At 39.9% G+C, this 24,316-nt stretch overlaps 1 protein-coding gene across 3 annotated transcripts in view; it reads left to right on the top strand.

Moving 5' to 3' along the window:
* Nucleotides 1-11,055: 11,055 nt before the first annotated feature.
* The window catches only part of TNFSF4 (TNF superfamily member 4), a 33,400-nt gene continuing 20,139 nt past the window's right edge, over nucleotides 11,056-24,316 (top strand). For 2 of the 3 annotated variants that reach the window (XR_003514916.1, XM_027564846.1), the window contains exon 1: nucleotides 11,056-11,348. Coding sequence is in view for 2 of the 3 variants with exons in the window: in XM_027564846.1 (XP_027420647.1) it covers nucleotides 11,193-11,348 (156 nt within the window). In the remaining variant the exon portion in view is untranslated. Of the gene's footprint in view, nucleotides 11,349-12,680; nucleotides 13,135-24,316 lie in introns of those variants that run through there. The other variant, XM_027564847.1, reaches the window with a different exon arrangement.

The following is a 24,316-nucleotide window of genomic DNA, read 5'->3' as shown; positions in this document are numbered from 1 at the left end:
TTTTCATACCAAAATTAATACTCGATTTACTTTTCTAAGTTATTGAAAAGGCACCATTTTGGTGACTGTGTAGTGGGTCATTCCCCTTCCCTATCCCTGCTCTCCGTTGTCACTGATTTTTTACTGCTGGTGTTTTTGGCCGTTGATGGAGAAGTGATGATATCACCGAAAACATTCTGGAGTTAGGGTATCCATTGGGATGGTGGAAGAGGTTGCTACTCAGGGAAGGAATTTTCCAGGCATTTAAACTAGAATGTCTCAATCTTGCTAATTTTGAACCAGTTTTTCCTGTGAGGTCAGACTAGGGGACAGGCTCTTGAATACTCCTCACCTTTGGTTTTCCAGTATCAAGATCTCTACTGCATGATTGTATCGTGTGTGTGGTTATTTTTTTTTCACTGATGCAACTAACTTTCCCTGATTAAGGTTGGGACTTTTTCTCTTTGGTCATTTCAGACCTGTTCAGTGGAGTTTTTGTATCTTGTCTTTTGTCTCTGATGTTTCCTTTACTTAGTCAGGCTTTATTTCAGGTTTCATTTAGTACATCTCTGTCCCCTTCCTCCCACCCCACCTAATTTTTAGATGTTAGAATATATACATCATAGGCAACTAAGTTGTCATTCTGGTATGTAGTCTTCATAATGAGTCATAACCAGTCTTCAGCTAGTGCCAAAGCTGAAGGACAGTTGGATAGAGAAAATATACCTCCTACTGCTGCTACTGCTAAGTCACTTCAGTCGTGTCTGACACTGTGGGACCCCACAGACGGCAGCCCACCAGGCTACCCCATCCCTGGGATTCTCCAGGCAATATACCTCCTAGATGGGTCTTTTTAGTTGGAGTACACCCAAGATCATAGTGCTGCAATATTGCTGACTTTGAAAGCGACCAACTATAGTATTCGCTAATGTTTAGCCAACATTTATTGTATGCTGTGTCTTGCACATTGCTTGTCTTGTCTCACTTAACCCTCACACGGATCCTGAAACTCTCCATTTTCATGAGGACAAAAATCACACCTCAGAGAAATTAAATGCCTTGTCAGAGGGTCGCACGACTAGTGTATGGTGGTACTGGGATTCAGATTCAGCAATCTTAACCTCTGGGCTGCTGTGTAAAGGGAAATATCACATGGAGTGAGTTAGCCAGATGATCTTGGTCAAATTACATAACCTCTCTGTGATTTATTTTCCTCATCTGTAAAATGGGGAAAATAAAATGAGGCCTGGAGTCCTTTTAAACACCTTTCTGGTGTTTGAATGAGGAACTGTCCAAAGCAGAGTTCCTGACTTGCAAACTGCCTCCCTTGTCTGCTTCTCCTGTCTTCCTCTTATGCTCAGTTAATGATACCACTGCACAACGACTCAGCCAAATCACTCAGAAATCACCTTTGAGTCCTTGATTTCCTTCACCTACCACATCTAATCCTGTAAGCCTTAGTGTTCTGCCTGCAGAGTCTAGCCCACATCTGGTCATTTGTCACCATCTCTATTACCATGACCCAAGTAGTCAAGCCACTTCACATCATACCTCGACTACTGGGTCTTAACTGCTTCTATAAGTATTAATAAGCAGGTAAAAAAAAAAAAGAAGTAAATCTTTCTCCCTCTTATTTATCTAAGCAGTAACTAAAAGACTCAGGAAAAACATTATTTTTACTAAACTTTCAATAACAGAACCTCATATTTAACACATTATGAAGCAGCTTTAATGAACAAGTTAGAGATGGGGGCAGTAGTTAACATCCAAAGCAGTTTTTTGTACGTTAGGGTAATTTTGTCCCTTGTGGAATTTTCTCCTCTCTCTGGGCCAGGAATAGATCATGAGGTCACAGTAACTGGGGAGAGAGTGTAAAAGAAGAAGGGACTTATGTGTATAAGGAGCCTTAGGATTTTTTCTGGAGAAGGCAATGGCATCCCACTCCAGTACTCTTGCCTGGAAAATCCCATGGACGGAGGAGCCTGGTGGGCTGCAGTCCATGGGGTCGCTAAGAGTCGGGCTCGACTGAACGACTTCACTTCCACTTTTCACTTTCATGCATTGGAGAAGGAAATGGCAACCCACTCCAGTATTCTTGCCTGGAGAATCCCAGGGACAGAGGAGCCTAGTGGCCTGCCGTCTGTGGGGTCGCACAGAGTTGGACACAACTGAAGTGACGTAGCAGCAGCAGGATTTTTTCATTGGTGGGCACTGAGTTGTCTCTTACCTTGCCACCTGGAACTGTGATGAAGTGGATAGAGACCCTTAAAATAGAGATCCTGGGCTCTTGGGTCCTGTGAGTAGACATTTCTAATAACTATGGAAGGGACCTAACCCACAGCAAATTGAACAAGAATATAGAGAGATCAGTCTGGAATGTCAAGGTGATTGGATGATGACTCAGGAAGAACAATGGTTCACAGACAGAACTGCTGATAAAGGTGGCAGATATCAACGTGGACCATTTTTTGGAGCACCTGCACTCTCCCTGGATGCCCCAAAATACCTGGGAACCACATTCTGGGGTGTTGATGGGTTCATGCTAGCATGTGGGTAAGGGTCTGTATAGCCCAGCACTATCCAAAAAGAACATCGCAATGTAATCTAAAATTCTTTAGTAGCCATATTTAAAAAGTAAAAAGAAACAAGTGAAATTAATTTTAATAATTATTTAACCTAATAGATCAAATGTATCATCATTTCAATATACAGTACTAGCCTAATGGTGTGCTGGTAAAGCAGCTGTCTGAAAAAAAAAATCCCAAGTGTTAACTAATTTCAGTGATATAAATACTCTCACCATGGCAATTTTCAAGTTACAATAATGATACTAACAGTGACAATTAACAATTGTTGAATGCTAACTTAGATACTCACTCTGACCTGTAGTAGATGAGTGCATGAAGGCTGGGAGGTTAAATAACTTGTCCAACGGCAAGTAGCAAAGCTTTGATTTGCATACAAGTCTTCTGACTTTTGTCCAAAGTGTCAAGAATAAAGGCAAAGTGGAATCAAAGAAGAAGCTAGAAGGATAGAAGAAAAGAAGGCTAACAGCTCTAAAGAGCTGGAGTACAGTTGTAGCCCCAGTTCAGTCTGATTCACCTACAGTTTTGAGCACAGCCATGGACAGGTGCTGGGGGAGCAAAGGCATATGAGAATGAAGAGGGCGTGGACTCTCTTCCATGTGGCAAGACAGGCACACACACGCAGAACTCTGACATAGGGCAGACTGTGATGTGTGATAAAAGAAGAGCCTAATCCATCTTCCCCAGACTTAGCCTAGAGCAGGAGGAAGGTGGTGTGGTGAAGAACCGCACACTCGGGCAGAGGGATTGGAGGGACCTGGAGCATGAGCAGTTCCTAGCATGACATCCTTTGGGACTTCAGGATCAGTTATAAAACAGGAAGTTGAGATCTAGGCCCCAAGTTTAACCAAGATAAGTTTGAGCTAATGCAGGAAGAAAAATGGAAGGAACTGCAGAAAGCACCAAGGAACACAGCAGAAAGTAGGAAGGGGAGGCCTGGAGGAATTCCCTAAGCTGATTTGCATAAAGCTGTAGGGGTTTTTGTGTGTGTGTGTGTGTGTGATTTTTGCAGAAAGATATACCCCAAGGGCTTACCAGTACAGTTTAGGGAGGCAGAAATGAGTGAACAAACCATATACAGTGGTACTGGGGATAGAGACATAGGGAGTACTACATTCACAAAGAGAGAAACTGCTGATTGAACCTTCCAGAAGCTTTAAGGAGTGGTTAATGTAAAATATCAGTGAAAGGATAAACACTGAAAAGCACTTACAGGTTTAAAAAAACACAAAACAATACCGGCTATTTAGGGCCTACTCTGTCTAGACACATTGCTTGGTGTATTGTATAGCTTATTTCATTCTAGCTACCACATAGGAGAACATTCAGAAAAGAATTCTTAGAAGGACATTGAAGATGACAGGGTGAAATTCGTTAGAGTGGGTATATCTAAGGGTAGAAACGAGAGTTTAAGAAACAATGCTCTTCTGGTACAGTTTTTATTATTTTCAGCTGTCTTGGTCTGGTTGGGTTGCCATAACAGAATACTGTAGAGTGGGTGCTTAAACAACAGAAATTCATTTTTTTTTTTCACAGTTTGGAGCCTAGAAGGCCATTAAAGAGCCAGCAATGGTCAGCTTCTGATGAGAGCTCTCTGCCTGGCTTGCAGATGTCTGCCTTCTCACTGTGGCTTCGCTTGGCAGTAGAGAGAAAAAGCAACTGGTACTTCTTCTAAGAGCATTTATCCCATCTGATCAGGGTCCTGCCCTCAGGATCTATTACCTCCCAAAGGCCGTATATCAAAATACCATCATATTGGGGGTTAGTGCTTCAACATACAGATTTTGGAGGGATGCAGACTTTCATTTTAAAATACCAACTATTGAGGGTTTGGTACAATTAAATGAACAGACAAACCCAGATGATCTTGGTTTAAATCCCAACACTGTTGTGGTTAATTTTCTCTGAGACTCTGGTTCCTCATGTTAAAGATGTGGTTAGTAATTACCATGCACAGTGTTCCTAGGAAGATGGAATGAAGAGAGGCTTTAGTGCTATGTACAAACAAGACATATAAGAACATAAGATATACTCCCATTCACCAATAATTTGAAAATAATTGAAAAAAAATCTCTGATAAAAAGAAGTTATTTTCTCTTATTGAATAGTGGTTGTATACATTTGGCATGTTAATATCTGTTTAGATGTATTGACTGTTTACTGAGTTGAGACACAGAGCTTATATCTTTATTTAGAAAAATCAATAGTGTTACAAAAATAAATAGTGGAATTTAAGAACAGGCTCTGGAGTAAAAGAACCAGGTTTCAAATCCCAGCCCTGCTACACACTTATTGTGTGACCTTGACCAAGTTAGTTCACCTCTCTAAGCCTCAGTTTCTTTCAATTATAAAATGGGGAAGAAAATAGTGCCGTCTTCATAGGTTTGTTTTTGGGCATTGGAGAGACATTTAAGGCAGGACAATAAGCAAATGTAAAGGCTCAGAAAGTGAATATTGTATTGCCTCATTTAATCAGTTATGGACATGGACATCTATACTAGGGTTTCTCAACCTCAGCATTACTGATATTTTAGGCCAATAATCTTTTGTGGTAGTGGGCGCCGTCCTGTACATTGTAGGATGTTAGCAGCAAGCATGCCCAGCCTCTAACCACTGGATGTCAGTAGCACCCACCCCAAATCCGGGTAACAAAAACCATCTCCAGATATTGCCAAATGACTCCTCGGGTGGAACAGTTAAAATCACCCAGTTGAGAATCACTGGTTGACACAATTTATACCCAATTTAAAATATTTTGGAAAGAGAAGGGAATTTCTTATGTATTCAGTTTAAATTTGTTTGTGGAATGATTGTTATTTAAAGAGAATTTTCTTTTGGGAATGAGTAAATGTTCTGTATGTGACGGTGGTTTTCTTGAGAGTGTACAACTGTCAAAATTCATCTAATTGTTAACTTGAAGTAGATACAGTTTTATCTGTAACTATTTCTGTAAAGTTGATTTTTAAAAAATGGCCTATACTGTTATTAGTTGAAAGATTTGCTTACAATTTTTTATATATTCTTGGCATTGCATACATATTTTAAATGCACAGCTTAAAATGTAATTTTATGAGCCAAAAATACTGTCTATAGATTTGCTTTCCATAATGGTGTAGTACTTCACGGGGATATTTCCATAGAGAGAAAAAGATTCTGCAGCAGTTCTCTGCCACTAAGTTTTAGAATCTATCATCATGCCCTAAAATAACTTCCAGTGGTCGATTCAAGATAAAGAAAAGGAACAAACATGAAGAATGAAAGGGAAAATCAGTATCGGAAGAAGAGAAGTTGACAAATAAGGGGCTAATGAGTCTGAAACCCAACGGAATATCATTATACGAGTTCACATGTACATTCGTACTAATGGTGTGCATCCGGTTTCAATGAAAAGTACACATTTCAGGTTTGCTAATCTTTCACATCTAAGATCAAAGTCCACTTATCAGGAGACTTCTGTATTTAATCGTGCCATTTTCAGTTTTGTTTAGACTCTCATTCTTCTTTGGTCCTGAAAATAGCATACTTCACATCTGTTGCAAGCAAATTTAATTTAATTTGGCAAATCTTTATAGAAAGACTATACTGCTTTGGCCATGTGAGTGTGTGCAATAGAAGACTCTTGACCTCAAGATCTTTCAGTATCATGGAGGCGGGGGTGGGGGGATGGAAACAGATTTGAATAGTTGTGTAAGACAAGACAGAGCATGAAAAATGCTGTCTACACAGGAGCAGGAACAACCCCATCCTTCTGGGAGGCCCTGAGCAAGGATTTATATCATAGAACTGTAACAATGAAACAGACTTTAAGTAGTCATTTGGGGAGATTCACAATTTTGGCTCTTATGGAAGCTTTTAGAAATACAGATTCACAGGCACTATTCCAAACTTACAGAGTTTCTAGAGATAGAGTTTAGGAATCTGACTTTTTCAAAAGCTCTCCCAGTGATTCTGATGATCAACTAGGCTTTGCGAACTTCTGATCCTACAAATCCCCTACTCAGTGCCAGAATTCTGTGACTAGTACTCATCCCTTCAGGATTTTTGTTTAGACCCTTTGGAGTACCATAAGCTCACTACCTACAAGGCAGCTAGTCCTTCATGGAGAGTGTGTAGGGTGTAGGATTTTGATCATCAGAGATGGAGGATAAGGATATTTGAGGCAAAATGATCATCAGAAATAAACAGAAAATGGAGATAAATTTGGAGACTTGGGGTTTCATTACAGAGTGACTTGAGTGTTGTGCTAAAGGATTTCAACTTAATCCTCTGTGAGATAGATACTGATCCTGTCAAAGCAGTGTGGATTAGACATCAAGGAGAATGGAAGTAGGGAGAAGTATGGAAATAGGGAGAGAATGGAAGTAGCTGTAGGTTTAATTCAGAGATTCAAATGAGATGTAATACGGACTTGGGACAGAAGCAAAGCTTAGTTCAGTAAATATGATCTGTATTGCAAGGGTTAGGCCTAGAAGTCTGACTGATTGAGGCAAGGAGGAATGAAAGCTGATTCTGGCGTTTTGAGATTTTGGAGTGCTAAGTTAACGTTAAGTTAACTAGAATGGGAACATTAAGATCAAGAGAAGATTGTGACAGCAGATGGCAGATCAGGTGTTTCTGATATTTGAAATGCATTTGTTTCTATCACCTCCCATCTTACTCTGTCACCTGTCCCAGGTCAGAGCTTAGTTATGACTCCCTTTGTACACTTTAGGGTAGCACAAAGTAAGCGCTGAAAATGTTTGATGAATTTGTATATCCGCTGTGAATATCTTCTCTCTTAATCTCTCTGCTCTAGACCAGGACCTTGTAATATTTCTCTTGAATAATTACAGGCTTGAGGACCACCCCTGCTCTTACCCTAGCTCCCATTCTTTGGGTGAGTTAGAACAAGGAGCCCTGTCTGAGTTTATGAATTAGAGAAGGGTACAGTTATATGTGTGGAGGCAACCCTTTGTTCAGGACTTGGGAAGCAGGGCACACCTTTGTGGGAAGGTAAAGGCTCCCCTTCATAGAATGAAACCTCCTATTCTAGGTCAGCAGGCATGGAGAGCCGAGTGCAGAGGTGGGCTTTTAGGCTTACCCATCCCCTCAACTGGCACAGAACACCCTGGAAAAGTCCCCCAGTTGATCTTATGGATCCCACCCTGCCATTTCTGTTTCATTCAGTGATTTTTTCCTAAAATGTAATACTGTTGTGTCCTGCTTTCCATATTTCCCCAGTGCCTTCAGGATACAGTTCAAAGTTCTTAACCCAGCCCTGTAGAACCACCTTGGACACAGTCCTTTCCTGACTCTGCTAGTTCTCCCTTCCTTTTTGTTCATTTATTTTCCCCCAGCACCACAGTGTAGGCACCTGGCTCATGCTTGTCAAATAGACTGATGACTTAAGAAACAAGTGAAAAGTGTGGATTTTACCACCCCCCCCAAATCAAAACAGTTTTCCCCCAAACTAAACACAAAAAAGGCAGACACCACCCTCCTACACAAAAAAGTTTTGCTGCTTCCTAAACATGATGTATTCTGTCAGTTGTCAAAGCTTTTTCTTAACCCCTTCCGCTATACTTTTCTGTAGTCTTGAAGTGGCTGTTTATTTGGAGATTGAAGATCTGTGAGAAGATAATTGCTTTGAATGAAATCTGAGGCTGCCAATCCAAGGCTGATTTGCTCTGGCGGGTTTGTGTATTGGATCTTTGTGAAATGCTTTTAAAAAATTGCACACAGATTCAGGTGACATCAGTTCAGTTCAGTTCAGTCGCTCAGTCGTGTCTGACTCTTTGCGACCCCATGAATCGCAGCGCGCCAGGCCTCCCTGTCCATCACCAACTCCCGGAGTGCACCCAGACTCACATCCATCGAGTCAGTGATGCCATCCAGCCATCCCATCCTCTGTCGTCCCCTTCTCCTCTTGCCCCCAATCCCTCCCAGCATCAGAGTCTTTTCCAATGAGTCACTCTTCACATGAGGTAGCCAAAGTACTGGAGTTTCAGCTTTAGCATCATTCCTTCCAAAGAACACCCAGGGCTGATTTCTTTTAGGATGGACTGGTTTGATCTCCTTGCAGTCCAAGGGGCTCTCAAGAGTCTCCTCCAACACCACAGTTCAAAAGCATCAATTTTTTGGCGCTCAGCTTTCTTCACAGTCCAACTCTCACATCCATACATGACTACTGGAAAAACCATAGCCTTGACTAGACAGACCTTTGTCGGCAAAATAATGTCTTTGCTTTTGAATATGCTATCTACATTGGTCATAACTTTCCTTCCAAGGAGTAAGTGTCTTAATTTCATGGCTGCAATTACCATCTGTAGTGATTTTGGTGACATACTTGACCTCTAAAAAACATGTCAACTTTGGAGATAGAGGAGTGTGTCCATCTGCCCAACACTGATCTCTGATTGATGGCTTCATTTGTTCCAAATGTTTAGACCAGCCTAATGATGAACTTTTGAAATGCTTTCATAATCTTGTCAAAAGTTCTTGCCCAGAACCCCCAACCCAGTTGCTATTTATCTTTCCATGTGTGTTTCTCCTCTTTCCACAAAGAATGTGAAAAAGTTGTGAGAATGTATTCAGTTTAAAAAGAAACAGTTAACTGTAAAACATCATTTAAGTGTCAATAAAAAATTGTAAGTAGGTAAAACATGGCAGGTAGGAGATGGGAGGTGTGCCTCAGGTGTGCAGGCCCAAGTGTTGGTATAGTTGGTTTAACTTTCCTGGGACATCACCAAACTGGAAATTCATTCTGTTGCAGAGTTTTCATTGGTCTGTAAAGACAGTAATTTGTATATCAGTATTGTCCATTTTGCTTCATAGAAGCCAAGCTAACGTTAACAATGAGAAAACATGCTGCTTAGGCCACAAGGGTGAACTCTGTAAATATTTATTTTTTTATTTAAAAATATTTTTTAATTTTCAGCCTTAATAGTTTTCACTATTTATTTTTCAGATGGTCTCTATTGTTTCCAACAGTTATATTAGGCTTTTTTGTTGTTGTTGTTGCTGTGGCTTTTCTAGTCAGTTTTTGAAATAGTTACCAATTTTAATGTTTATTTATTTAGAACTATTAACTACTACTCAAGAATTAGACTCTCATAGGAATAACTGTTTAGAATTAAGTTTAGATGGAACTTGACTTCCAGTTTTGGCTTGGAGTATGTAGTGTAGTGTCTTAGTCACCGCATAATTCAGACGAAAACTTAAAGACCAGTATGTTCTGCAAATGCAAGGTAAGATGATTATAATGAGGGTATCAATTCATATACTAATTGATTCAAACTGTTATTGTATTAATAAATGTACTTTCCATTTCCTATAAGCTGTTTCCCTTTTGATTGTGCCTCATAACCAATTTTCTATAAAAATAGGTTGCATATGACAGCTCATTTATTTTGTTGATATTAAAAAATTTTTCTCCCTTCCCTTCTTTAAATATCTGTTGAGCAGCTGTTGGGGAGCTCAGAGAGACATACTGGCCCGTGGAAGAGTTGTTGTATCTTAAACAGCCCCTTCCAGTGTACCTGTGCTGTCCAGTATAGCATAGCACTTACTGTGTACTCAGTAAATATCTATTAATTTGAACTTGCCATTATCAATAATTTTATCATTTATTTCATTTAATCATTCATTTCAGTGGTAAAGGGTAAGTAGTGCCTACTGGTAGGGTACTCTTACTTTCCAAATTCTAAGTCTACCCCTGGCCTCAAAGAAAGATACAACCTTCAAAGCTTATTTGAAGCTATTCATTTGTTCATTCACGCAAAAATTATGTATGAAGAAATGTAAAGTAGAGAAGAGGGGAAAAAGTCAGGATACTCTTCTGCTTCTTTCCTGCTATGCTTAAAATTAGTCATATAAGTATTTACTGAATTTGCCTCAAAGATGAAATGAGAAAAAGATAGTAGACTGTTTAGCACAGTGTCTGACACATTGTATATGCTCAGTATATACTAGTTTATTTATTATAATACCTTGAACTAAAACTAGAGGATCGCACTCCTTTATTCTGCATAATTTGCCATCCTATCTTCATCTTTTCTTTTTCTTTTTTTCACTTCAAGGATGGTCTTTGTGTGCCTTTTTTTCCTGAATCTGTAGAATGGGTTCTATGCTTAGTTACCCAATGAAGTTCAGGCAAGAACTTAAGCTAGAATTTTCCTTAAATTTCTTCTATGATTTAAGACACCTTGGGGAAGAGATAGGTGAGCTTCTACATCAACGGATGATGATTTTTATCTTTATCAAGTGACCCACAATTTGGTTACTGGTGCAATGAGAAATTAAGAAAATAGCACACTTTTATGACTGTCTTTTCACAGTCACTCAAATCAGAACTGGAATGCCACAAAAACAACTCCCTGTTAGCCCAGAGAAAAAAAAAGAAAGAAAGTAAAGGGGAAATTCAGATTAGTCACAAAGAAGTTCCCCCGCCTGCCTGCAAAAGCTGAAGCATTAAAACTGAGAGAGTCCTCTCTGCTCTTTCAATCGCCTCTTATCTCTGGCCCTGGGACCTCTGTGTGTCTTCTGATTGATACACCTTGTGTTGGCTTCATCTCCTTCTTTGTGGGGAAGAAGTCGGTTCTCCCTCAGGTTTCCCCCTGTCACGGTTTTCATCGTCCCTGCATCCAGATTATGAAGATGGAAGGGGTCCAACCCCTGGACGAGAATGTGGGAAATGTACCAGGCCGGAGATTCTTGAGGAACAAGCTATTGCTGGTGGCCTCCATAATTCAGGGGCTGGGGCTTCTCCTGTGTCTCACCTACATCTGTCTGCACTTCTATGCTCAGGTAAGATGCACCAACCAACATGTCCTTTCCTCCAGCTCAGGCTGATGGCAGCTCCAAATGTCACTTGGAAATAGTCTGACACCAAAATTGTTTTCCCTTTTCTGCTCAAATATTGTAAAATGTGGTCAAGCACCCTTGTGTCTCTCTTTTCCTTCCTTTTTTTCAGCAGTGGCCGTGGTGAGGCACAGTGGAGATAGGGCAGGGGCACTGCTTCTGAATTAATCTTTTTCTTTAAAACACAAAAATCCTGGTATTCTTTTGTGAACTATCACTTTGAAGCTTTGAGTCCCTGACATACCTACTTGGTTTATCTGTTCTGCTAGTAAGCGACTGATCAGGGAATTAATGTAAAAAGGAAATAATAAATTTTTTATTTCCTTTTTACATTATTATACTTTCTCATTGTATTCATAAACACCATAGACTCAAGGAGATATGCTTTCTGAAGAATGCTGAAGGTATCAATATTAAGTTCTTTTAAATAGCTAACCTGTATATATTTAAGAGCAGAGATATATATGTTCATGTCTGTATGTGCACATGGCTGAACGTTTATCCCAACAACTTAATCAGATATTGTTTTTCAGTCTTTCTCTACCAATCACAACTTACTGACATCACTTTGTCCAATACATTATGTAGTGGAGGATCATCATTTTAGTATTCCCTCCCACCCCTTAATGAAGAAATTCTTTCCATTTTTCCATCTCTTTATTCTGGTCCCGTTTACATTATTATTTTTTTCATAGTTGTTCATATATAAAAACATTATTAGCTTTTTAAGGATGTTCTTGACTGCAGGAGATTCCACTGAAAAAGAAAATAAATGTGTAGTGGCCTTGTGTTCCCTTGTTGGGGCTAGTCTGATAATTCTTGTTTGCCTGGTGGTTGCTCTTGGTTAGAAAAGACTCTCACTGGTATAGGTCAGACAATGAGAACTTTCATTTCTGATGGCCAGGTCAGAGACTGGGTACCTCAAATTAGATCAGGATAAGATGAGCAGAGTCCTAGAAGATGCCTGGGCTTGTCTCTGTCTACAGGAAACGGGTTTTCGGTTCCTGCAGTCTAATGGGGGTGCGGTCGTGATCACTGTCCCACAGAGGGTGCTCGTGTCTCCAAATTCCCGAAGGGTTCTAGTGTCATGCTCAAGTCTGCAGACCAGTGAGCACCCCAGCACACCCATACTGTCTTCATCACGCCACACATTTCCTTCTCTGCGCAGAACCCTTTGGGTGAAATTAGAGTAGGTGATTTTGGGGAGAGGGTGTCGGGGGAGGAGCAAAGTGTCCATGGCAGGATGCCCAAGACAAAGACCGGAATTAGGCTCTTCCGAGAAGAAAACAAAGAGAGTAACCCAAAATAGAACAGCTGAGTTTATTCACCAGGTCCGGGAGCCCTGAGACTGCTTTTTGAAACAACCGCAGTGTTACATATTTCCTTGCACTGTGGGATGATTAAAAAAAACAAAACAAAACAGAACAGATGGCCCCAGTCAAGTCTCAACAGTTAATTGCACTAGGGCTCAGAGAATGGGAGACAGCAAAACATGAAACAGATACAGATGTGTAGCTAGCTGGTGGCAGGGGGCCACCCTGGAATATCAATACCCAGAGGAGGCAGAGGAGAGGGGTTCTTTCTAGCAAGTCACCCAGCAATTCTGTGCTAGATCGTGGAAGGACAGCTGAATGCTGGCTTCTAGGATACTGGAATTCACGGTGAGCTGATCTTTGGGAGAGAATTAGCTTTCTCTGGTCCTGGCACAGAAATGGAAGCAAAGATGGAAGAGGTACGTTTGAGCTGTTTGCTCAAAAAATGTCTTCTTATATACTCTAGATACAAAATTTTCTGTGGCTCAGATATTTGAAATTGTTCACTTGACATTAATTATTTTCTTATTTCTCACTAGACTGTTTTAGCTAACACAGTTTCTTATACTATTAAGGAGACCCAAGGCAGCACGATGTGTCCTTAATCGTAATCTCATACACTTTGTTAAGGGAAAAAATAGCTTAGAGAGGTCATGTGTGTTTTTCCCAGAACTTGATCAGTCACGGTGGCAGCAGTGTGTAGAGGAGAGAGACTGAGAGAAAAGGGTATAAAGTAACTGCTGAAGAAGGAACATAGACTAGGAGGTTTTCTAAATTCATGGGTAAGATTGTTTTGGATTTTGGTTGAAGGATAGATAGGTGGGGATGCCTATCAAAGCTCTACTTTTATAAGACATTGTATTACAGTGATCTATAGAGGAGGTGAAATAGAGCTGAAATACGCATCATTTACCTAGTTAAATTGGATCTCTTTTATTGTAGGAGAAAGATATTTGGGGAATAATCATGATTTTTCCTCATTTCTTAGATTTAATTTTTAACTTCATAAAAATTTTCCTGTGTGGATGACTCTGTGAAAAAAAAAAGATATGTAACTGTTAAACTCCATTTGGCAGTCAGCCTTCCTTTCAATCAAGTTTATTTAGTAATCTTTGTTTTCTTACCACTTGGTTAAGTTTTACTATGTGAAAAGCAGAAGTTTTTGTTTTTGAGATGGCAGATAAAAAGACCTTACCCACTCCTTATATAATTCACTTCCCTCTTTGGACCCTGATTTTCTCATCTGAAAAATGAGGCAGTTGGATCAAATGGTCAGAAATATCTCTTCCAGGTCAATATCCTGTGAATACTCATAAAATGGGTATGAGGATCTGAGAAATACAAATCTAAGTGAACAGATTTTTGTGCCTAAGCTTATAGAAACCCTGGTTCCTAAGAAGGGACTGGAGGAAATCAGATTTGTACATATACATGTAATCTGTATTTATTCATATACTATGCACATTTCTAAATAACTTATTCTGGATTAGCAAAATACCTTATTTAGAAAGGGGAAAGAAATAGACACTAGAATAATATCCATGATGCAAGTTACAAAATTGAGTCACAAAAACCAATACAATTATTGGGGCTGCCGCTTAAAGTATCAGGCTTCCAGGCTTCCCTGTAACTTCAGCTGGGAATGATGGCAGAAAAAAGCTGATGTATAAGGTGAGAAGCTTTTGTAAATTATACCCATGTATCTCAGAGCTATTGAAGCTGGGCTCTTCCAAGATCTGTATCAGAGCACTTGAAAGATGTGCTTTTAGTGATTATTTGTCAGCAAATCCCACCCACAGTTAAAAGTTTATATTCTTACCGCTTTTATTCCTGGAGAAGACAGAAAGGGAGGTCATTGAGCTGACCAGTTCTGTATCAACAATGGCCAGAGTTAGAATTCAGTTTCTTGGTGAAGTTTCAGACTATAACTTGGACTTTATATCCTTTAGAAAGAATAAGAGGCATTTTTGCTTAAAAATTTTTGTCTCAGATTTTAGGTCAAATTAAATGTGTCCCCATGTGATTTTAACAAGTTTTTAAAGACATTTTTAATGATAGACATGGAAATAAATAATTTTCAGTGCAATTGAATTTGCATTTTATAAGCAGTTTTATGGGCTTCCCTGATAGCTCAGTTGGTAAAGAATCTGCCTGCAATGCGGGAGACCCCGGTTCAATTCCTGGGTTGGGACGATCCCCTGGAGAAGAGATAGGCTACCCACTCCAGTATTCTTGGGCCTCAGAAGCCTGGCACAATGTAGTCCACAGAGTTGCAAAGAGTCAGACGTGACTGAGCGACTGAACTCAACTGAAGCAATTTTATGGGCTTCCCTAATGGTTGAGATGGTAAAGAATCTGCCTAAATACAATACAGGAGATCCAGGTTCGATCCCTGGTTGGGAAAATCCCCCTGGAGGAGGGAATGGCAATTTTATGGGAATTAAAAAGAAACACCTGAAGTATTGAACTGATTTGTCATTAAGTATTTTGAGGCTCTTAAAGGAGATACTACTGAAAATGTATAGACTTATTAGGTTGAACAGACATTAGACACAGTCCACTTGCAGATAGGAAAACAGAAACTCAGGGAGGATAGAAGCTGGAGAAGGAGGTGATGCTTCAGCTGATATTAGGAGTAGAGGGACTTCCTGGTGGTCCGGTGGTTAAGACTTTGCCTCCCAATGTAGCGGGTGCAGGTTTGATCCCTGGTAGGGAACTAGGATCCCACATACCTTGGGGCCAAAAAACCAAAACATAAAGCAAAAACAATCTTGTAATAAATTCAGTAGAGACAAAAAATGATCCACATCAAAAAGTCTTAAAAAATAGTAGAAATTCTTTAAATAGACAAGAGGAATGATGGTGGCTGGGTAGGGGCAGAAGGCTTTCTAGGTAAAAAGGCAAGTTGTTCAGAATGGTTGCAGGTGAGTGTTCATTGGAGAAAGTGGACGAAGATGAAGTTGAAAATCTAGGTGGAGACAGGACACAAAGGGTCTTGTGACGTGTGCTAAGGGAACAAATGGCATTCCATTCTGTATAAAAGAAAATACAGGAAAAATTACCCAAGTTGTTGCTTCTCCAGATTTCACTTCTTTTGCATGGTCTGCTGCTGCTGCTAAGTCACTTCAGTCGTGTCCAACTCTGTGCGACCCCATAGACGGCAGCCCAGCAGGCTCCCCCGTCCCTGGGATTCTCCAGGCAAGAACACTGGAGTGGGTTGCCATTTCCTTCTCCGATGCATGAAAGTGAAAAGTGAAAGTGAAGTTGCTCAGTCGTGTCAGACTCTTTGCGACCCCATGGACTGCAGCCCACCAGGCTCCTCCGTCCATGGGATTTTCCAGGCAAGAGTACTGGAGTGGGTCGCCAGTGCCTTCTCCGCTTACATGGTCTACATGCAGGCAAATACAGAAAATGTGTCTCATCTCACGTAGCGCTAGGGGGCACCACAGTAAAACTAACAGTTCTCAAATAACTTTTAAAGAGAACCCACTCTTTTTTTTTTTTCCTGAGGAGTTAAGATTAGAACACTTTTCTCAAGAAGCCAAGTGCTCATCCATGTGTAAGAGGATGGACAATATCAGGAGCACCTAATATTGTTCACTGTTTATGCAGTGATGATATTTTCTACAAGAAAAATTTAGATATCGGTTCTGACCCAAGTACTCAAAATAGGACAGAGATTGGACAGGAATCATGCTGGAAAATGTCAAGTATATACACATGAATAGAAACAAATGCACAGACTCAGAGGAGAGATGTAAAGTGAGCAGAGAGGCTCTTGGTATAGACCTTGGAATATAACCTCCCTATTCCTCTGACATCAGCTCCTAGCTGCTAGCCCTGAGTAGACCTAGCCTTGCCTAATGGCTGACCACATTGCCCTTCCAATTCTGTTTCTTTTAATAGAAATTATTTCTGTATCCCTCACTCTCAGAGAACCCGCAGGTTCCCACCCACTTCAGGAATTTTGCATTCATGGCTAATGAATGTTAATCTTCTGGGACCATTTAGGTTGAGGGAGCCATGTACAGTGTTCAGTTCAGTTCAGTTCAGTTCAGTCGCTCAGTCGTGTCCGACTCTTTGTGACCCCATGGACTGCAGCACGCCAGACTTCTCTGTCTATCACCAACTCCCAGAGTTTACTCAAACTCACGTCCATTGAGTCGGTGATGCCATCCAACCATCTCATCCTATGTCATCCCCTTCTCCTCCCGCCTTCAGTCTTTCCCAGCATCAGGGTCTTTTCAAATGAGTCAGTTATTCGCATCAGGTGGCCAAACTACTGGGAGTTTCAGCTTTAGCATCAGTCCTTCCAATGAATATTCAGGACTAATTTCCTTTAGGATGGACTGGTTTGATCTCCTTGCAGTCCAAGGGACTCTCAAGAGTCTCCTCCAACACCACAGTTCAAAAGCATCAATTCTTTGGCACTCAGCTTTCTTTATAGTCCAACTCTCACATCCATACATGACTACTGGAAAAACCATAGCTTTGATTAGATGGGCCTTTGTTGGCAAAGTAATGTCTCTGCCTTTTAATATGCTGTCTAGGTTGGTCATAACTTTTCTTCCAAGGAGCAAGTGTCTTAATTTCATGGCTACAGTCACCATCTGCAGTGATTTTAGAGCCCCAAAAGTTAAAAATCTGTCACTGTTTTCATTGTTTTCCCATCTATTTGCCATGAAGTAATGGGACCAGGTACCATGATCTTCATTTTCTTAATGTTGAGTTTTAAGCCAACTTTTTCACTCTCCTCTTTCACTTTCATCAAGAGGCTCTTTAGTTCTTCTTTGCTTTCTTCCATAAGGGTGGTGTCATCTGCACATCTGAGGTTATTGATATTTCTCCCGGCAATCTTGATTCCAGCTTGTGCTTCATCCAGTCCAGCATTTCTCATGATGTACTCTGCATATAAGTTAAATATGCAGGGTGACAATATACAGCTTTGATGTACTCCTTTCCCAATTTGGAACCAGTCTGTTGTTCCACATCTGGTTCTAACTGTTGTTTCTTGACCTGCATACAGATTTCTCAGGAGGCAGGTACAGTGTTGTTATTCCTATTTAGGAAATGAAAGGATAGCAGCTGAATAGCAAAGTAGAAAGGTTGTTTCTCATAGTCACAGATAAAATATATGGTAGTGTTGGGATGGAATTGGATTCCCCAATATCTCATGGCTTGTGTGTTTTGTTTGTAGCTAGATGAAGGAATTAAAACACTTTTTATAAAAAAATGCAACATATCTTCTCAAAATTTTAGGGAAGTCATTGAGGTATAGGAGAGAATACATTGGATCAGGAACTAGAAGATTCAGTCCAGTGTTTTAGCTTTGTGACTCTGGGTAAATTCCCTGAAATTCCCCAAGTATCAATTTAATCATCTCCAAAACTGGAATTTGATTATTGTGAGGAACAAATCTGTTACAGAGCTTTGTAAATGTTAAATTTACTATTATTTATAAACATGCTTCTATAAGCATAACACCCACTAAAATATTTACCTTGTAGCACACATGCAATGCCATAACTCAGATCTCAGAAAGCATATCATAGGTAGGGTCAACCTTAACTTCATGAATTTGGCTTTCCTACTGTAATATTTAAGATTAAGAAAAACCCCTTGAAATAATTTTAGTTTATTTGAATTTAGATGTCTAATTAAGATGGCCATGGCTGTATTAGCAAAGTAAAAATGAAGGGGAGAATTTATGAGCATATAAAATATTATCAGGTTAGTGTCTGAAAGTGGCTCAGAAATCTAAAATGACACACTTAGAACACATGGCCCAGATGGGTTCCAGCTCCCCTTACATTAATGTAGTTCATCCAATTCTCTAATAACTTGGTTGCCAAGTAAGGCAAGTTTGATGTGTTATTAATTTGTATAAATTTGTCTCGCTTTGATGACATTGAAAATGCTAGTTAAGAACACACTCTGACAGAAAGAGCAGCAAGTAGACCCAAACTTTAGTTCTTCCAGTACTAATTGAATAAGGGCTATGGATAGAAAGCTTCACTCCTAGGATGTTACATAGGTGGGTATCTGGGGGGATGAGTGTAAATGATATACCCTCCGGCTGGGCTGTCCTGTAGGTCACATAGCATGAGCCTACAGAACCTAAGATCAAAATGAAAATGACAATTAACATTGCAAAAAATTATAAGCATCAAAATAGTCACCAAGGGAAATTATAAAATCTTTACTGGGTTATAAAAGAAGTCATAAAAGACATGTTTTACTGCTCAGTAATGTAAAGTATATTTTGAGTTAGCGGTGTGTTGGGTGGTTAATGTTTTTAATTTCCAAGGCCTGTAAAAATCTTAATCTGGCCCTGAATGTGGTATGATGAAGGCTGGAAACCCAGCTCTTTTTAGGGAGAGGTTGACAGGCATCACTCCTGGTGCTACTTGCAATACCATCTCTGGTTTTGTGATCTTGTCCCTGCATTGTCCTTACTTCTTCACTCTGACCTTGGATGGTGATAGATATTCGTAGGCAGTTTTACAATGAGGAAATCTGAGGCATAGAGACTTGTCTAGGTCAATATAGGAAGGTCTGGTTATAAATCAGGACTAGGTTTAAATTCTAGTCCTGTCTCTTTCCATTACACCTGGCCAAGACTCCGTGGCTCTAAGCTGTAAGCATTTTACCTGGCTGTTTTAAAATTTTTTCCTTTCCTGACATTAATTGCTTATGTAGAAAAACTGGGGGAAGATTTATAACCTGGAATCAAAGGGAGAAAGATTCTTTTAAAAAAAGAATCTCCTGCCACAAATTCAAATAACACAATCAATGAAGCTTTAACAAATGTGTGATACCTTATAGGTTAGTTTGATAAAACAAATCATTGCCATGTATGATTCATTCATAGAAGAGAAAGGGGACTGGGATTGGGGCATTGGCTCAGTCATTTATCCACTCCAAGCTCTACTTTTTTTTTTTTAAACAGGAGATGAGACTATATAATCTCCATGGGCCTTTATAGTTCTGTCAGACTGATTTGAAGAATTATTTTAATGTTGTAAGTGTGATTTTACACTATATGCAAATATCTTTTCAACCAGGGTGGCACTGCAAATTTGGTGGCTTAAAAGAAATGTAACCTTTCACAGTTTTGGAGGATAAGTATTCAAAGTCAATGTGTCAGCAGTACCCTGCTGTGTCTGAAGGCCATAGGGAAGAATCCTCCAGGATCCTTCCGTGCCTCTTTCTAGCTTCTGAGGGCTCCCAGCAATCCTAAGCGTTCCCTGGCTTGATAGTACTGGGTAACCTAGTTGAATACAGCTCTTCAGTAAGAATTTCACAGAGGGCTAGATTCAATAGCTAGTTTCTTGATTGGGATTATAAAGCGAGCATACTTTGATTTTTGCATCAGGTGCTTCATTTCTCTTCCATTATTTAGCAGGAAGGCTTTAGTTTAAAATGTCATTATCATTATTGTTATTGCCACCACCATCATCGTTCCACTGCTGTTCTGTGATGATTTTTACTAGTCACCAGTCTTAGTTCACACCATAATGTAGCTTGAGGATTATTCAGCTCTACTGCAAATGAGGCTAAGAGCCTCATTGCATAAACAATACAAAAGATACTCATGATTCTTCATTAACTATCAGAGGGAGCCACTTGGGGAGAAAACCTGTTCTTTTGTTAGGGCTGAGGGATTTATTATCGTGTATTATTGTGTTGAAAAGATCTTGGGTTCAAACGATCTTCTTATCCACCAATAATCTGGTTTTTTTCTTTTGAATGTTATGATTTTCCTAATCTCTGGTATTGAAAAAGTCCTTAGATAGTCCCCATTCCACTCTGCTTATTCAACCATCTTAATTGAGAGTTAAAAAATGAGGACATAAAAATAAGGAAATTCAAAACTGAGAAAAGGAAGGACTTGTTCTGGCTTACGACCAGACCTGAGTGTTCCATTCCCAGCCCAATGCCTGGTCCATTTCTACTAGGTTGCCTTTCCAAGGCAACAGTGCCTACTCTTTTATACGGCCAATGAGATGGGGAATGAGTAACTTCAGATAGAAAGATACTGATCATAATTGTGCTATCCCCTTTGTACTCAAGGATGAATGGGGCAGTTTAAAAAAAACCTCGAGCCACATATGGTTTTGGCTAGTGTCCCCTGGAAGAGGGCATGGCAACCCACTCCAGTATTTTTGCCTGGAGATTTTCCATGGACAGAGGAGCCTAATGGGGTACAGTTCATGGGGTTGCAAAGAGTTGTACATGACTGAGTGACTATGCATAGCACAGAGCAAGTGTCAGGGTACAGTCTAAGAGACTCAGTAACCATTTATTTATAAATGCCATTATGTTTAAGGCATTGTAAGATTTATGATAATGCAGTGGGTACCTTGTAAGCCAACTTTTCCAGTTGCTTTGCTGCTGCTGCTGCTGAGTCGCTTCAGTTGTGTCCGACTCTGTGTAGCTCTATGGACTGCAGCCTGCCAGGCTCCTCTGTCCATGGGATTCTCTAGGCGAGAGTATTAGAGTGGGTTGCCGTGCCTTCCTCCAGGGGATCTTCTCGACCCAGGGATCCAACCTAGGTCTCCTGCATTGGAGGCAGATTCTTTACTGCTGAGCCACCAAGGTAAAGACTAGGATATTTTGAAAATTACCTGATTCCCAAGGTGAGGAAGGGAGTTGTTTCTTTTTTTTCAATTTAATTTTTTAAAATTGAGGTATAGTCAATGTACAAGATTATGTAAGTTTTTTCAGGTGTATGATAGTGATTCACAATTTTTAAAGATTGTATTTCATTAATTGTTATTATAAAATGTTGGTTTTACTCCTTGTATTGTACGGTACATGCTAGTAGCTTATTTTACACATGGTAGTTTGTACTTTACAGTTCCTACTTCCCTCTCCTCTCACTGGTAACCAGTTTTTTGTTCTCTATATTTGTGAGTCTGTTTCTTTTTTTTTTTGTTATATTCACTATTCTATGGGAGTTCTTAGAAATGTTTTGGCAGACCCCTCTGTTAGTGTACTTGAGGAATTTACAAGCAAATGTGGAAAGGGAAACCCAGATAAAAGAAAATCTTCCCCTTGAGGATATGCAGAATTGCAAATCACAAAATTTTGAAGGTGCGTTCATGTCACATGGATGCTTTTGGTTCATTTGGTTGTTTTTCTGAATACCTGATACTCCTTTTAGCGATCCATTAATTGCTAAGCGTTTGGGACAGTGAAACCACAGTTCCTGTTCTCTGAGATAGAGAGGAGAGGGTCAGTAAGTAGAGGCTGGCCATTACTAAATAAATTTGACAAGAAAAATGCAAGTGGTTAGAGAGAGGGGGCTATATTAGAATATCACATGGGCTGTGTAGTAGAGAGTATAGTAAGAATTTAAAAAGAGGGATTACAGCAAAAAGGTGCTGGCAGCCATGGTGAAGGGTGGTGATAGAGAAAAGAAAGTCTCGAATGACATTTAAAATGGCTTTTCTTTGTGTTCTTTCATCTTAATAGACTCTTTATTCAACATGATTTTCAAAGTCACACATCTTCATGTCTAAGAAATAGCACTTTGAGGATAAACTTTCCTGATTATGGAAGACTGGTCAAATAACCAGTTTTTGTTCATTTCTATTCCTTTCTCTGAGTTGGATTCTGAACTTTCCTGATCAGAAGTCGGGGCCCTTCTCTTTGTAAGGGAGTTTCCATCGAGTATACACTAAATCCACCAGGAGAAGAGTCTGCCTTCCCAACCCACTGTAATGGGTAAATATGGAAAATTCCATCTTCCTCTTCGGAGGCTCATTCAGAAACACCCTCAGAGCCTATAAGACTTTGCTTTCACAATCTCTCAGGTCTTCTCTGATTGACGTGAAGCCCATTGCTGGGGGAGGAGACATTCATATCCCTGTGAAGGTTGCATGCTGAACCACGATTCCCATCGCATATCTGTTTCTGCACTGTCCTCCACTGACTCACATCTCATCCCACTCCAACCTGGGATCTTGACTGATAGCAAGTGAGGAAGGGCAAGGCCCACATAGTGAATGCAGAGCCCACTTCCTGGTTTCACATTTGATGAGTATCATTCCCTCCTGCCACAGATACACCCCCTCCAGGACAAATGCCACATGAGTATAAGGCAGCCTCATGCCACATCCCAGTGAGTCAGAATAAGAAATTCACACATTCTAGAGATGAGCTCATGAAGCAAGCAGCACCTTTTGGGGAACATGGTACAGGCTGCTGGATAAATGCTGTATATCAGACATTTCCCATCTTTGTTCTCAGATAGTTCAGTGTTTCAGGTACTGAGAGAGGTCAGGAAAAAGGACATTATTCTGACTCTTCTTTGCATCACCTACTTGCTGCCTACTTTATTTGTCCTGCTGCCCCTTGCCAGAACAGATGCGTCTAATTAGAGTCCAGCTAATGGCTTTGTCAACCTGAACTATACAAACAACCTTGGAGAGTTGACTAAAGAGCTCTTTTCTGAAGAATGTTTAGATACTTTGAGATACATCTGAGTATTTTGACAACTATCAAAAACCTAATCTTTTAATCTTGTTTAGAGTTTAAAATTAAAAATAAATTAATCTTGAACTCTCAGAAAAATGTTTTCATAGGGGTTTTTTACTCTTAAGATAGAATAGAATAAAGAGAAAGGATGTTATCATGAACTTGAGGTTCAATCAAACTCAAGTTAATACCTGTTTATTCCTGAGCAAGTTCTTAACAACACTGATTCTCATTTCTTTCTATCTATAAAACATGAGTAATTATTATTTCTGCTTAATGGTATTATTTTGAAAGCAAAAGTTAATGAGTTTCAGAAAGAGTAATGCACTGCATGGCGTGTTTTAAGTTCTGAGTAAGTTTTTACTGTTTTTCTTGAATATACCAAAAATGGTCTAATTTCTAGACCCTTCCTCTAGGCAGTGCCTTTGGATTCTCTGGGTCCTCTTTCTCTTTCAAGGCCTAAGCCCACATCTTTCCTCCTTGAGCTGCCAAAGCCTGCAGTGGTTTTTTCTGTTCTCTGGAACCTTGTGGCATAAATTGCCTATTGGTCTTTACCAGTGGTTTTATGTGGAGGAATTATCTCCCCAATTGACATACAAGTTTGTCAAAACTAAGGACTGTGTATTCTTTCCCTTTGTGTTCTTAGAGTTGAATGTAATATCTGCCAAATAGTAGGTACTCAATAGTTATCAATGCTATTTCAAGTCACCAGTAATATGACAATCATCTAATCTATTCAATCAACTATTAAATAATACTGATAGTTGAGCACCAGCTTTAGGACAGGCATGATTTTTGCCAAGGGAATGGTTGAAGATATATTTTCTGGATTTGGACCTTCAGGAGTTCACAGTAGAGTGTAGTAATTCTCAAATCTTGAACCTTGGGTGTTTGTAAAAATGAGATTACTGCGTCCATCTAGACCTTTTGAATCAGAATCTTTATGAATAAACTGGAAGTCTACACATTTTTACAGATTTCCCAGGTGACTTTAATGTAAAGGATAACACTGGATCAGCTGACCTTCAGTTGCATCATCAGCTGCTCCTAGACAGGGCATACACATTACTCAGGCAGTTGGTCAGATAGCCCATGTATCAGCTGCCTCTGAGTACTCTG

This window comes from Bos indicus x Bos taurus, chromosome 16 (assembly GCF_003369695.1).
Source record: "Bos indicus x Bos taurus breed Angus x Brahman F1 hybrid chromosome 16, Bos_hybrid_MaternalHap_v2.0, whole genome shotgun sequence".
NCBI lineage: Eukaryota > Metazoa > Chordata > Mammalia > Artiodactyla > Bovidae > Bos > Bos indicus x Bos taurus.
The sequence above is the reverse complement of the archived record's forward strand: the minus strand, read 5'-3'. Positions and strand labels throughout refer to the sequence as shown.